Source organism: Podarcis pityusensis, assembly GCF_964106645.2.
Source record: "Podarcis pityusensis genome assembly, chromosome: 3".
Classification (NCBI taxonomy): Eukaryota; Metazoa; Chordata; class Lepidosauria; order Squamata; family Lacertidae; genus Podarcis; species Podarcis pityusensis.
This window is the reverse complement of record NC_138026.1, coordinates 77,301,931-77,318,582: the sequence shown is the minus strand read 5'-3', so window position 1 is coordinate 77,318,582 and position 16,652 is coordinate 77,301,931. Positions and strand designations below refer to the sequence as shown.

The 16,652-nt window shown below is 42.3% G+C and overlaps 1 protein-coding gene across 4 annotated transcripts in view; it reads right to left on the bottom strand.

Moving 5' to 3' along the window:
- Nucleotides 1-6,899: 6,899 nt before the first annotated feature.
- The window catches only part of EDARADD (EDAR associated via death domain), a 29,051-nt gene continuing 19,298 nt past the window's right edge, over nt 6,900-16,652 (bottom strand). For all 4 annotated transcript variants that reach the window (XM_080997812.1, XM_080997814.1, XM_080997813.1 and 1 more), the window contains exons 6-8: nt 14,212-14,300; nt 9,571-9,619; nt 6,900-8,401 (exon numbers count right to left, since the gene is read on the bottom strand). In XM_080997812.1, coding sequence (XP_080853938.1) covers nt 8,025-8,401; nt 9,571-9,619; nt 14,212-14,300 — 515 coding nt within the window. In that variant the 3' untranslated portion in view covers nt 6,900-8,024. The remainder of the gene's footprint in view (nt 8,402-9,570; nt 9,620-14,211; nt 14,301-16,652) is intronic.

Here is a 16,652-nt window from a genome sequence, read left to right as displayed (position 1 = left end):
TAGCTCCTCCTCCCCTTAAAGGACCATCGTCTCATTAAACTTCGGGGTGGGGGGGCAGTAGGCTTCTCTGTTTTGACCCGGAGTGGTCGAATGATTAGAGAGGGTCTCTAACTAAATCCCCAAGACTGCCGACTCTCATCCGCTTTTAGCCAATCGTGTCATCCCTTATATTCAGGCATGGCTAAACTTGTCCCTCCAGCTGTTTTATAATCTTCTACGATGACTAGTTATAGGGACTGTTAGGAAAGTGTGGCTGCACCTCTCCGCCTTCCCCAGATTCTCCCCCTGACAGCAATTCCAGCACGATTGATTTCCTTCAGGCTAATATTTGTGTATTATTGACTTTGTTTTCATGCCTGTCTGTGTCGTATTAATGACAGTGCGACGGGAGAAGGGGGAGGGTGGAACACGCCCTAAATTGCATGTACTAAATTTCAGTTCTTGAAGAAAAAATATTATAACTTCTTATGTGACTATATTTTCATCCCATTCAAGCTCCTGTTCCGTTTTAATGGGATTATGCAGGAAAAGTCAATCGTGGGTTGTTTCCAACAGTACTACGATCTCTCTCCATTTCTACAAAGAGGAGCATTCCCAATCTCCAGTTCTGTCTATTGACCTAGAATAAGTCTTCACTTTTTTGTTGGTCCCTTCCTCTCTCTGGCAAACCACTGTTTTGCTTTTTGGAGGAAATTTTGCGTTTTGCTTTTCTGCAGGCAGTGCGAACAGGTGCACTTCGCATCCCCGCAATTACCTACCCAGTTAGTAAACATTGCTGAATGTGTTTGAGTTACAGTTATTATGATCGGCTCCACTGAGGAGCGTTATGGTCTTTTGGGCGTCCGGTTAAGACTTTTCCCACCACCATCGCCCCCATCCTCAGCCTCCCCGCCCCAGTCCGTCCTCTCAAACAGCACAGGCTGGTCCACTAGGGCAAAAGGGACACTGGCCCTCACCTCAGTCTGCAACCCCCCCCCCAAAGCTTCATCAAAAGTTCACAGGGTGATTCACCAAAATACACACCATTTATATAATATAATATAATATAATATAATATAATATAATATAATATAATATAATATAATATAATATAATATAATACACACACACACACTTACTTTGTAGCAATAGAGCCAGTCTGGCTACTGGCTACTGAAGAACATTCAATATGCAATGGGTGGAGGCAGGGTAGAGGTCACATCCTCAGGCCATGATCTTAGGTGTGAGAGTTGCCTGAAATGTTGGATGGGTTTGGTATTCAGAGGTTATAAGTGGAACCTGCAGTTTCTGATGTGGAAGCTTTGCACTCAGTCCTTCAGGGTGGCAGGGCTGGTTTTTACTGTTATATACAGTGACTGCCTCAGGTAGCACATGTGGGGGGGACGGACCAGAATAGCCTATAAGCTGCCCCTCCCCTCATCCTACCACAGACACATACCCCCATCCATCTACACACACATTTCCCCCTTCTATTTACACTCCCCAGCCCTATATACACCGTCCACAAGCATGCACAAAATCCCCTCTGATCCATATACAAACTACCGTACATAGCCACCTGCGAGCACCACTGTGATGGAGGCTATGATGAACGGCTGGGTCCTCCTTTCAGTCCAGCTACTAATGGCCAGGCCATGTGCTAAAAACATGATGTTTAAAAAACAAAAATGGAACACAAATTAGACTTTTCAAAACAGGGAATTCTGCTTCCCCTACTATGGATTACTACTGTTTCCTCTGCAACCAGTGAACTCCTATTGCTGGTTGAGGAAGCAGTAAGCATACATCATTAGCCACAAATCTAGTTCTATCCTTTATTGGGAGCTACTCAGAGAATATATATTAACTACATTCAACAATATATAATGGGTGGGGCTGGGGAGAGGTCACATCCTCAGGCATGTGTTATAGAATACTGTGTTTTCATGCATTCCCCCCCCCCCCCAGCAAGCTTTGACCTGAATTGAGAAAAAGAATGGCCTAGCTGTGTTTTAAACCATTACTGTGTTTAAAGACAAGATTTACAATGCATTGAGGTTGTTCTTTGGATCAAAAAAATTGGATCAAAGTTTGTTGGGGGCTGGGAGCATATCTAATCACAGTCTGTGTACATATTACCTCTTACTCTGGCTACAGTGCGCTCCTGACATGTACACATGATATTCGCCACAGTCCATCTCAGTCCTGTATCTTGAGACATACGCTGCTTCCCTCGAACCAGCTTCCCTCTGATTTGACAGATACGGATTCCGTACACCACATCATCATGTGTATATCATGTGTACACCACTTCCCAAACCAGCAGTAGAAGTGCATTAGATGCAGAGTAAATAGGAGTACGCAGCCTAAATATCACTCTTGAAACCTGGAATCAGAAAACACACAAGGCCTTGACTTTAATCTAGAATTGTGTGTATGAGTGCAAGAGTACCAACCAAACAATTGTCATCCCCGCATTTTCCTCTCTCATATTTCCAAACACCAAAGATTAAATTATTGTAATACTACAGTTCATCAGTAGATGGGGTGAGTCTTCTTCATTTCAAGGCTTCTCGCCCAAGCCGATGCTTGTTTACTTTGAAGTACAGTGGTACCTCGGGTTACATACGCTTCAGGTTACATACGCTTCAGGTTACAGACTCTGCTAACCCAGAAATAGTACCTCGGGTTAAGAACTTTGCTTCAGGATGAGAACAGAAATCGTGCTCCGGCGGCGCGGCAGCAGCAGGAGGTCCCATTAGCTAAAGTGGTGCTTCAGGTTAAGAACAGTTTCAGGTTAAGAACGGACCACCGGAACAAATTAAGTACTTAACCCGAGGTACTATTGTATATCTAATTGAGTTCAGTGGGTTTTGCCACCAAGTAAACATTCTTAGCATGGCAACTCTATTAGAAAACACATCCCTTGAGACAGAATCAAATTTTCTCAGAACCCATAAGCCAATACCTAAAACAGGCATAGTTATTTTGTTTTACATTTTAAAGCATAAAAACATATATATCAAAGTAACTCATTTACCACTAAATCAGAACACTAGGTGAGCTCCTTCTATCAGTATGGACTCTTCACCTCTTTAATTTCCCACCAGCCATTCTGATTTCATAGATACAGTACAGTACAGTTTGTTTGTTTGTTTGTTTGTTTGTTTGTTTGTTTAGAATAATATTTAAATACCGCTGTATCATAAAAATATATCAATGTGGTTAACAATGTAAAAATATAAAACTAAGCAATAAAATCACAAAAAGTTAAAAGCAAAAAGGAAATTAAAATTTTGAGGAGCACATGATAGGGTGAAATAGGAGCCACTTAAAAGTGTTGTATTTTTGTTGCTTTCTACTAAACGATGGAAGACATTATACGTTTTATTGGGTTAGCTTGTTCTTCACACTAAACTGGGACTTCAGTGGGAGAGGAAGGAGATTAAAATAGTCACCCCTGTGCAAACAGCCAACCTGCCTACATGCATGACAGACCACAGAATACGGTGTAACTCAGTGCTCAATCACAACACACTAACGGTAGTGTATTAACCCAACAGGGAGACCATATTTCAAATAACAGGGTGTGCTAGCCCTGTATCTTGTACACTTAGAGATCACAAGGGGGATTTCAGTGAGGAGAAGAGCACTGTGCACTTCCTGCCAGAGCCCACCCGTGTAGGTTGGCGCTCTCGGTTTATCTGAAATGTGGGTGCCATCACTTGCACAGTCCCTGAGGTGCATGTTGTGGAGGTGTTTTCAGGGACACAGTGTGCGTGCCTGACATTTTCCCACCATTTTTGTTTTGTTTTAGCTGGGTCATTTTCTTCTTTCCATCTGGGCTGAGCACAGTGCAGTGACTCTTCCCCCAGCATAGCGCTACCATATCTCTGGCCCCCACATAATGTGGGTATAGGATTGCTGCGTCTGTGCTTCAGACTTTTGTGCTCAACAGTTAAGCAGACGTTCCCTCACATTATTGCTTGGATTTTTAGCTTAGTGTGAAGCTGGCCCAGTTAAATTTAAAGTTATCAACCTACCCTACAGTCCCAATCACATCGGTCCAACATGGCGAAGTGAATGAAATGGCAGTACCATGTTGCATTGCACTTCATATATAAGATAACTAAGCAATGCTCTTGTGGGATGAGTTTGTGGGTTTGTGCCAAGAACCTAATTAGAGCTTGAATTGCTTGTCGGAGATAAAAATAGGCCTCACAGCCGAACTTTTGTATGTAATCTTAGCACAAATTAAGCCCAAGACAAAAAGGAGAGTGGGGGGAAGAGGAACATAAATAGGTTGGCATTTGATAGCTATAATTTTATCCTCTCAGAGCAGCTGTATGTTCCATACCAACACATAGGTAGGCAAATGGAAGGAGTGTCACTGGTGTGATGCAAGGAAGACTCTTTCTTCCTACTATGGTACTCAGTGGCATCTTATAATGCCTTTTGACATTTTCCCTTTCCTTTCCTTTCCTTTCCTTTCCTTTCCTTTCCTTTCCTTTCCTTTCCTTTCCTTTCCTTTCCTTTCCTTTCGCTGTGAACAATCTCAATTCAGTGTCCCTAAATCTGAAACATCCAGAACATATATTCAGAAAATATTAAAATTTGAAGCATGGATTCCATCTAACATTTGATAAATGTTGAAGATGCAAGAAACTGCATGAAGACTCCTTGAATAGTTTTTGAAAATGCTCCTCCAGGAAACCCTTTAGTAGGTTTATCTTTTGGGACAGACTACAGTTATTACTCAAGACCTGAACGTGTCTGCTGCTTGGTTGTTTACAGAATATAGTGAATAATAGAGATATAGAAAATGTTTGTTAATTTTTAATAATATTTTTATAAAATGAGATCAATTCTCCACTCTATCAGCCTCATTTTACAATATATTGGATATCACTGTACTGATAAAACAATGACATTCTGTGAGTGTTCCTGGAGGTAAACAAATGCACAGTCAATTCATAAGATGCCATGATCAATGGTTGAGAATTGGAATAATAAATTTCACAAAAATGGCTCGGTTCACAGCTCAATCTAAGCCAAAGGCGGAAAACCTGTGGCCTGCAGGCCAGACTTCGAGCACCAACAGGCAACCCCATTTAGCCCACACTCTTATTGTTGACAATTACAGGAAGGGCAAGATTTCCAAGACTGATGAAATCCTTTCCTCTCATAGCCGCTAATGGGAGGCCTGTGCACACATGGTGCTCTCATCATTGGTTTTCTAGGGTGACCTCTAATGAATCACCCCCCAAAAAGTCAAAACACAGATCTGCAAAAAAAAAAAACAACAAAACATGCACATGCTGATTTAAGAAAAATAGTAACTGTAATTTAAATGGAAATACAATGCACCTCACCTTAGTTGGGAAGAATGTGACCAGGCGAGCTGTGTACCTGCTGTCTAGGTGGTAGTTGTTGATGGGAAACTTCTGGGCTCCTGCTCTCCCTTTTAATGGTGTTTTGTTTTTTACCAGACTTTGGCCAGATAGTCCTTCAAGTACAGGACAGCCAGCCCTTTAAATGGAGAACTCTCTCTGTGTAAAGTAGGACACATGGCCACGCCAAGGTATTCACCCATTGTCTTCTAAATTAAGGCTGTTGAGTTTACACATCTTCCATTCATTTGATGGAAATGTTTGCCTTAAATAATTACAGCAACAGTAGTTTAGGGGGGGGAAACCAGCAGTGCACTCAGTCAAAATCTAATAAACAGGATTGGTTTCTTCTACTAATGTTAGAAACCAAGGTATAACACAAACATGTAACAGAGACCGGTTATATATACAGTAGAGACTATGTAAACACAGATCCATTACAGTAAAAAAAATACTTAGCAATTCTTAAAAATTCAGCATATTATTATGTGAGTAAAAGGAGTAAACACACTGCGGATGAGGTTTCACTCAACATTCAAAGCTAACTTGCCTCATCTGTTGAACTCTTCAACAAATGTTCTTGAAGGCAGCAACTCCGAAAGCTATTCAGAAGAATTTTCAAGAGCTTAGCATGTCTGAAAAAGGCTTCAGTCATAAGCATACCTACTTGGAAGTAAGTCCCATTCAATTTAAACAAATTGCTGCTAAGCATGAATGCTTAGGGCTATAGCTCAACATTTTATTTTATATTAAAATAAAATGGTTTAGCCCTTCATTCTTTAAATCCAGATCTTGATCTTATGGTTTCTCATTATCTCTGTTCCGATTCACATGTGTAACAAATGATCCCTTTTTCTATTCACACATGTAGCAAATGATTCATTTTTTCTACAGCATACTCTTCACATTTGTAATGTATTCAAAGTGTCTGACTTTTACCTCTGAATTGGCCCTCTGCCCACCATTGTGTCATGCTATGTAAGATTTAAACCAATGCATATTCAAGTGGCTGTAATTAATCTGAAAGTTAATTTCTGAGACTATTTCTTTCAATAGTTTACTAATAGATCTCTCATAATTGTTATGATAATATTGTAGAGATAAATGCTTTGTAACAGCCTCTAATACTAGTTCTCAAACTGTCTCTGAAAACATGTTGGAACAAATCTACTAACCACAGGGAATGAGCAATTCCAATTAATGGAATCACTCCAAAAATATTTCAATATATTGCCACATTTGAGATTTAACCACTTTAATTCAAAGAAGCTAAAAGATCTAAAACTACAGAGGAACTACAGTGAACTTGAAAATCTGAAACAAGCTAGAGCTACTGGCTCTTTACAGTTCTCTGTGAACTAAATACCGTATGCAATTTATTTTACTTGCAATACAGGATTGCACACCCTAAAGGTGTTGCTTTATTTAAACACAAATTTATATAATGACTATGTTGTTTATAATACTTGCCCAAAATTAATTTATTAAAGCAGAGTATCTAAACAGCACACGATTCCAAATACAAAGCTGTTCCAAACATAAAATGTTCAGAGTTTATTTTCGTTATGCAGGTTAGAACTTGAAAGATCTGGATGACATCTAATACTCAAGAATACAGATGGGGGCGGGGAAGAGAAACCAACCTTAAGTCAAGGGAATGCAATTGCTGATCATAGCTTTCAGAAGCAACAGCAAAGGGAAGCTGCCACAATTTTCTGTGTCACCCACTCATAGTCCTTTAATTGTAGCAGTAAAACTCAATCTGTATTGACACAAACATAAGGCAAAGAGGACTACATACTCCCACTGTCAGCTCCAGGTTTTGGGAGACCCTCAGCTAGATGCCTTCAGGAACCCCACTTCAAGTAGTCCCACGTCCTTCTTATTACTGTTGACATTGCCCATCCATTTGTCCTGTCCTTTGGGCCTAATCCACACCCTAAGGAGAGGGTGAGGGGATTAGAGAGTGCTGGTCCATTTCCTCCTTGCTCCTTTCACTGCCAGCTCACTCAGGGCTGCTAGATGGGTAGCGGCAGGATGAGGGGACTCTGGAGTTGTCAGGGCCCAAGGAAGCCAACCTTGGGTGCCCCTAGACTGCTTTCTTCAGAAGCACATGCCTTACTTCTGTACAGTTCACATATATCTTTAGAAGTACAAAAATATATCCCCACAGGAATTAGCGGCCTAGGTTAAATAAATGAGGATATTCCAGTTCTGGTATGGTCTGCTTTCTTCTCTCTATGGCTGAGGCAACTATGTTGGGGTGGAACAGGCCCCAGCGGTACAGGTATGGGCCCTTTAAAGAGGAGTCCAGACCCTTTGCCTTCTTCACTTTCATTATTCTCTCCATGAAAATGGGAATTAATTATAGTTCAGTTTGTTTGAAGGAAGTAACTGTGCAGTCAGCCCAAATAGTGTACTGTGGTTGTCATTCTTCTTTTGCTGCATTGAGCTGATGCATATTTAAAGATCACCCGTGTTGTTGCAAAGGCTAGGTACACAGATACAGTAAACATTTTATGTTGCAAAAATGAATGTGGTTCCTTTCACTAACAAAGGAAAGCTACACATGCACACTTAGCAAACTGAACAGAGTTATGTTACTCTCTCAATTTTCCACCATAGAAGTAATGTGGACTGGACATTTTCTTTCATTTAGTAGTTGTTCTGATAGGTTCCATGCCGTCTCTTTGGCCATTCTTTTTCCACCCATTTCAGCAGCATTTTCTCAATATCAACTCTTTGATATAATTTACAGAGATCAATCAGCTGCTCCACAGTTCTGTCACTATTCCGTAGCAAAAACTCCAAGGTGGGGCTCTGTGGTTTCTGTTCCAGGAAACACAATTCATCGTAGGTCATTCCCCATTTGCTTGCAAAGTTTCTCCAGTTTTTCACTGTAGGGTGGGCGGGATCCAACTTTATCCTCATCATATACAGCAAGTCCTCATCATTGAGCAGGTCGCTGATGGTTGGCTGGCGAGACAAACATAAGGAGCAGGTGCCATTTTCTGTACATGACTTCTTCAGAGCTAGAATTACAATTATATTGGAGTTATTCCTTAGCTTTGTGGCACATAAAACTCAAAGTCCTCATTCAGCTGTACTGATCAATGAATTGTAGTTTATCAAACTAGGAATGAGTCACCCTCCTTCCCCTCTCCCCTCCACTGTGCGGATTCAACAAAACTTTATTGGGTTCTTAAGACACCAGAGCCAGGAAACGGAGATTTAAGAGTTCCCTTCAAGATATAGAGCTGCATTCTGGAAATAAAGCCATGGCTTATCAAACCCATCTGAATTGGGCCAATACATGCAATTCTGAAAAATAATATGCTTCAGAAACTAGGGTTGCCATATCTTGAAGAGCAAAAAGGGGTGCCCCGCTCGCCTCTTTCCCCATCTCAGGCTAGCAGTGACTGCGGTGTGAAGAGCATTTCCTTTAAAATGTAAAAATCTGCCCGGATGGGCATGTTGGCCCCCCAAAAGAGGACATGTCCGGGGTTTCCCAGACATATGGGAACCCTACACAAACTGTTTCTGAAATAAATGAGCATATCTATGGTTTTCTTATGCACTACACAGAGAACATAGAAAGCATATGGACACAGAAAGCGGCCCTCTACTGAGATCATTAACCCATCGAGATTGGCATTGTCCATTCTCACTGGTAGTGGCTTCCCAAATCTCAGACTACTTCTGTGAGATCTTATTAACTGGAGATGGCAGAGGCATCATGTGTGCAACACATGTGCTCTACTGCTGAGCTCTGACTACCTAAATCCAACAGAGCTGATTATGCTACCATGCTACCTGATAAAGTGGCCTGGACATGCTGCTAATAAAAGTTGTATCAGAATGGGTTAACCTTCCAACTTCCCCAGTAAAAAAAAAAAAACAGGAGCAGGGGCCTCATGCAAGTTATCTGGACAAACAAGTTCAATAATAATATTAATTTTCTGCATGTCTCCACCTTACAGGATCACTTTTAAAAGACACCTTGAGCAATCACTAAACATTTTGTTAAAGTCTGATCTAAGAAACTATGCTATAATAGAGCACAGTTGTGTAAGATAAAATTGTTTGGTTTGGGGTGTGTGTTTTTTTACAATCAGCGTAATAAAGATAATTCCCTTTGTTTGCTGGCGGTTCTAAATTCAATCCAGGCACTAAGTTCATTTGGCTAGGGGCACTGCATTACCTGTAGGTGATTCACCAGTACTACTTTGGCTGTCATCATCTTCTTCTGGCTGCAAAAAAAAAGTAATGTTGATTTAAAGTCTTGTTCCAGGGAAAGGAACTTTAATTTATCAACCTATGAGGCCTGAATCTAGAGTAATACATAAGTAGCTATTGCTTTAGGGGGGGAAAAGATGAGCGGGTGAGATTAACCATTTTATGCAAGGCTTTAAATGGACAAACATTTCTCAGCAGTAAGGTTAGGCCAAGAAGGACCCTGGCGATGGCAACAGATCAGCAGCAACAGCTTGTACTATTACGAAGAGGCTATAAACCCAGATGAAGCATACCCTTTCCCTGTTTATTTTAAGTTTTAAAGATTAGAGCAATGAGGGGCTTTCCCTTGAGATATCTTCAGGAAAATACAGTTGCCTTTTGTATAGCTTCATTCACCCAAGAGTATCACAAAACACTCTGGATCAGATCGTAAGTTGTGCATGCAAATACAGGTAAACTATGTAGTTATATAAGACACTGTAACCAGACACCTTGCCCACCTACGCTTAACTGCATCAGTAAATCCATTCCAAATAAGCTACATAGATAATGTATGTGCTACGGCCATGGCAACTATGCATACAATGCCTAATCTGTCTTCTGGGGATAATCAGAATCCGCAGAAGGGGCAGGCAGAATCCTACACATTTTTATCTCGGTTGAAAGTCAGTGTTCCCTGCACCATTCTCTCTGGTGAAATGTTACATGCTAATGAGAGAGTTGTAGTCATAATCAAGGGGCTTCTCCCTCACTGGATTTCTCTTTTCCAGTACTAAATAACTTTTATTTATATTGTCAGATTTGCATAAACCCTAGATACCAGTCAACTAAGGATTTCTCACTGAAATCCTTGGAAATGTTGCTCAGCTGATATTTGTATCCCAGGGCTGGGGTAGGGCAGGGGGGAAATTTACTACAGTCGTACCTCGGAAGTCAAATGGAATACATTCCAGAAGTCCGTTCGACTTCCAAAATGTTTGGAAACCAAGGTGCGGCTTCCAATTGGCTGCAGGAAGCTCCTGCAGCCAATCAGAAGCCATAGAAGCCATGTTGATCGTCCGGGTTCCAAAGAATGTTCACAAACTGGAACACTCACTTCCGGGTTTGCAGTGTTTGGGAGCTAAAATGTTCAACTCGCAAGGCGTTTGGGATCCAAAGTGTGACTATACTGCCATTACTGTGGTTTTTCCCAGCTCTCCTGAAGTTTTGGCATAGAACTGTAGAGCTGGAAGGGACCATGAGGGTCATCTAGTCTAAACATCTGCAATGCAGGAATATTTTCCCCAAAATGGGACTCAAATCCATGATTAACCGGCTGAGCTATTAAGAGCTACAACAAAAAAACAAGATAGGATACGATAGTGTGTGTTGCTTCTGGTTGCTGAGACCCTGGTGGACGTTCTTCAGAATAGAGATAGCAGGAACTGATGGAAACATGACCAGCACTGTAACTTTGTAGGGAGAAATACTGGCAATCGATTTAAGGGGGTGGACAGAGAGAAAAGACAATGCCATGTTAAGAAAGCCAGAACTTCGGTGGAGAGTCAGCACTGCAATGTCAGTCCTTCTATTTCCAATGTTCAGGCATGAGGGCTACTGCTCATTGTACCCAAAATGGCAGCACCCGTGCACAAAAGGGAGGTGTCAGCAGACTTGGGGAAACTCCTGATGTTTGCAGAAGCACAAAAAGTATTTAGGAAGAATCCTAAGTAGGGGACCCTGCCCCACCACCCCAAAACAGCCCAATGGGAACTCAGCATGCCCGGTAGTCACAGAATGCTAACTGACCATTGTAGGTAGGAGAATGGAATAGAATATCCTGGAGGCAGAGCATGGCTAACTTACTGGAACTGGGAATGGCAACCCTGCAACAGTTTGCTGCTGGTCCCAGTTGTAGTCTAGAATGCTGTCTGGAACGTTTAAGAGGATTGTGTCCTGAGGATTGTCTGATAATCCTAGAGGCCTGGAGGCATGCCCTACAGCCATTGGTTCTTTACTAAGGACATAAGGACTACCCTGCTGGATCAGAACAAGGATCCATCTAGTCCAGCAGTATGTTTTCCATCATCAGTCAGATGCCTTTGGAAAGAGCTAGACACTAGCTATCAAGTATCTCCTACTGTGACCAAGGAAGGCAACCAGCTATCAATCCTGTAGCAGATGAATAAATCCAAGATGAAACTCTAAATGGGTAATCTAATGTGAAAGGGGATGGCAACACCTGGCAGAGATTAGTGGGATGTATCCCTCTGTTTTCCAAAGTCAAGTGCATCATTGGCTCATTCTGTTCAACCCTGCTGAAAACTATGGCACCCCAAATTAACCTCTTTGTGTTCAAATGGAATTGACCTACCAGAGTCTTTAAATCATATCAACAAAAACACTGTACAGGAAGAATGAAGCTAAAGCAGGATAAAATTAGTATACCGTGTGCCAGATTGGCATTTCAGAGCAAACTGCAAAAGCAGGATAAAATATTGCTTTGTTTGGATTTACATTAAAACACCCAATTTTGTATAATATCTAAGAATTCTCACTAAACCCAAGATGGCCCCCCTTTTTAGAAAAATGTGCAACAAGACAACAACATGAGATCCTCCCACTACAGTGTGTGCTGCCATACATATACAGCCCCCTGTCCCTTGTGGTAGTTTAGCTTTGTGTCTTGGGAGCCAGACAAGCAGGCTGCAGTTCAATGCCAGAGTGGTAGGTAGGAGCTCATCTGTTCCTGTCAAGGCATGCCACAAACTCCACCAATTCAATAAAAGATTAATTCACATGCAATTACGTCTAAAACAACTTCAAATACAGTTGTGTCCATTTTGGTGCATGTTAGTCAGTATATGTTTATACTGTAAGAGAAGTAACCAGCTATTAAAACATTGCCATTTAACAAGATCATTTTTATTGCCTATTAATAAATTGCAAGACCAGACAGAACTACAAATTTGCCTTCCATGAGTTGGAAGATGAGAAAAACCAGTACACCCTAAAGGCAAAATGTAGCTTCTGCAAATACACTGAAACATTTGTAAAGGGAAATCAGTTTCACTGCTTTAAAACACACACACACACACACACACACACACACACACACACACTTCAACTGAAGTCAGAAGCCAGTTTAATATGATGTGTTGTTTTGATGAAGACCTTTTGTTCCCTAAGGGTACAATCCTGTACTCAAGTTCAGCCAGCTGAGGGGCTATAGGATTTGGTGGAAGCACTACTGCACTGAAGAACTTGAGACACAACATTAGCACAAAAAGTACACCAGTGAAACCACACCGAATATGCTAATAGAACATTCTACTGGTGAAAGTACAGGAGCAAAACAGCCAAAATGGGATGTAGCCATGGGGGTGGGGCACAGAGGAGGACCACACCTGCACCAAATCCTCCAAACCACGACCACATCCCCATGGAGAGCACCACTTCACACCAGTCCCAAACCTAACACCAAAAAATGGCCTCTGGTTTACTTCCATGAGAAGTGGGTCAGGTTATGCATTAATGAGCGCCTCACCCACACTGCCATAACAGAGCCCAGAACAGAGTGTGACCCAGCATCTAATCGGACCAGTAGCTAAACCTCAGCATACAGGCTTCATAGTGACATCTAGTGATGCTTTCCTTTGAAGCCTCAATGGTTGGGACTTCAAAGCAAACTGGGGTTTTCAAACAGCCCTTTGCAAACATCCTCTCATGAAGATGTTCACAAAGGAGCTTTCAGACCCCCTTTTCCTCATGCATTTCTTCTTCAAATGAGGGGATGGAAGGCATGCTCCCATCCACCCATTAACTAAATAATTGGTGGGAGCACACCTCAAAGGAACAACTGGAAACTTTACGCTTATTGTTCCTTTGAAGATCCACCATTACCCAGCCCATGCCTGACATCATATAGGTAAGGCAAAGATAAAGGACCCCTGGACAGTTAAGTCCAGTCAAAGGCGACTATGGGGTGTGGCGCTCATCTCACTTTTCAGGCCAAGGAAGCTGGCGTTTGTCCACAGACAGCTTTCCGGACCATGTTGCCATTATGACTAAACCGCTTCTGGTGCAACGGGACACTGTGATGGAAGCCAGAGTGCACAGAAATGCCGTTTACCTTCCCACTACAGTGGTACTTATTTATCTACTTGCACCTGTATGTTTTCAGACTGCTAGGCTGGCAGAAGCTGGGACAGAGAATGTCAGGGGCAGATAGGTGTGGCTTCCTGAAAATGGCCTTGTGGGCCAAATGGGCAGACCTGGAGGACCATGTTTGGTCCACAGGCCAGGAGTTCTCTACCCCTGCTACAGAGCCTCAAACAGTGTGGGAGTTTCTTTGAGAGCTGCTTGCTGCCATATGATCCTGACCACCTGTTAAGATCTTAACTGGAGACCCAAGGTGCCCATGCTTCAAATATGAGATAGGTGTGAACCTGGGATTGCCTGGGGGTTGAGGGCTTTTCCATGGCTTTGTGTCATCTCTTTCCTCTTTTTATCTTTTGAACACCAGACTAAAACAAGACTTCTGTTGAACTAGTAGTAAGCTGTTGGGACACAATAAATGTTAATTAAGCTTTATGTATCAGCAAAACATGCTAGTTTAACAGCTTACCTGTTGTATGAGACCTGAATCAGATGTCAGGCTCCTAATGTTAACAGATGCTATTTCCAATGTCACTTTTTCTGTTTGGTATTCATCGTCTAAAAAGGCAAATTCTGAAGTGTTAGTCACATTCAGCTCTCACCATCTTTGCTTACTAAAATTCAGCTAGATTATGACGACAATTTATATATCAGGGCAAGAAGCCAGCCGTGCAGTTCCACACATACTAGCAAAACCAGCAATGGCTTGCCAAGAGCTCTACATATTGCAAAAGAGGCAATTTAGACCAGGGGGCACAACATCCGCTTCACTGGCTCGCCACAACATGGGAGCCAGGGATTAACAACAACAACAACAACATCCCACTCTGTGCATGTGCATTATGAGTGAAGAATCACCACCATTCGTTATGCTAGACACCTCTCCCAAAACATCTGTCTTACTCTTATTGTATTTAAAGTTGCATTTAAAGACCCGGTCCCATTTGATTTGCAAAAAAATGCTTTGTCTATCAATCTTGTCCAACTTTACACAGGATTTGGCAGGGAACCAGACTTTGTACTATTAATGCACAACTCCAGTCTTGTCGACTCGATTTTAAGATGCTGAGCTTGACACAATGAGAGAAGGAGGAAAAACAGAAGGCAGAGGTCACAACTGCAATAGAATAATAAAATGTTCTACGGTGTTGCTGAGGCACAGCACTCATTCTGCAGCAATTAATCCAATGGGCCAGCTAACAGGCACTTTAAACTACCGTATGTAAATCACAGCTGCCAGGGAGCAGGATTGTGCCTCTGCAGGTGGGCAGTTTAACTATCAACAAAAGTTTTCTTCTCAATTCAAACAGGAACATGTGGGGACATTTTTTTTGTCTGCACCACTGCATGTCCTGCTGTGGCCACAATCCTGCTCTCTATGCCTACTATTTGCACTAGAAAAAAAACAAGCATTTTCATTGAATTCACGTACCTAATGTTACTTATAGTTTAATGTTACAGCAAAAGTGACACCAATGTTGCAATTCTAATCACATTTACTAGGAAGTAATGAAGCTCTTTTGGCATGCATTTAGAATGTGTCAAACCCACCTTTCAGGGCATAACCCTTCCAAGACAGTTTACATGGATTTTCTAAAACAAAATCACATAAAACAAAATTTCCAAACAACCCTCTAATTAATGATAACTTTTATTGGATATCAAATTAAACATTCTTGAATGAGGTCTCTTGATGCCCCAGGCTGTCTGGAGTGGTGGGAGGCCTGGTTGGGACTTGCCTGTATTGTGAGCTGTTAATGTTGCTGTTCCCACCGCAGTTCCAGACTCTCTACTACTCAATGGGATTCACCTCTGAATACTTAAGACATGCTTAAGCCTATACTGTCTATTGCCCTTAAAATATAATGCTGCTCCCTTCTGCTGGTGATGGGGAGAGTTCAAAAAATTGATGTACGTGTGTTGCAAAAGGCAAACAGGAGTGAGCCATGCATGCATTTTATTTTTTAAAAAAGATGTTCACAACTTCTGGTGGCACAGGGGTCGCTGGAGTGAAGAACAGGAGAAAAGGCAGGGCAGGGCATCTAGCAGCAGGGTGACTGGGGGAAAGGTGCAGCCAGAGATCATAATAGGCATAACACACTTTACACAGAGACAAACGTTTTGCACAAACACGCAAGAGTTTAGGTGGTGCATTGGCAGTGGGGGAGAGCATGGTGAGGAGCTGGGGGTGGAGGGAACAGAGTGATTAGAGCAGGGGTAGGCAACCTAAGGCCCAGGGGCTGGATGCAGCCCAATCACCTTCTCAATCTGGCCTGTGGACAGTACGGGAATCAGCGTGTTTTTACATGAGTAGAATGTGTCCTTTTATTTAAAATGCATCTCTAGATTATTTGTGGGGCCTGCCTGGTGTTTTTACATGAGCAGAATGTGTCCTTTTATTTAAAATGCATCTCTGGGTTATTTGCGGGGCATAGGAATTTGTTCATCCCCCCCCCCCAAGGTAATCTGGCCTCCCACATGGTCTGAGGGATGGTGGACTGGCCCACAGCTGAAAAAGGTTACTGACCCCTGGATTAGAGGGTGGAAGGGAAAGAAAGGGAGGCTAGGAGAGGGGGAGAAAGAGCTTAAGGGCTGGGAGAGCAAGAAATAGTGAGCATAGAGTGGGCGGTGGAAGGAAAGCAAGGGTAGCAATGGGGATGGGGCAGAAATAGCAAGGCTAAGGGGTGGAGAGAGATATTTTAGGTGCTTCAAGAAAGGAAGCCATCTTTCTCCCAAGTGCAGCAAACAAGAAGAGAGGTCATTCCCTAGTCTCTGCTTTAAACCAAGCAACCTGCCTGCTCCTTCTGCTGCTTTCATCCAAAAGTGATGTGTTGTCTAAGCTCCTCTCAAACATTCCCAGCTCTACTGGGGATGGAAGCTGGGACCTTCTGCATTCAAAGCAGATGCTCC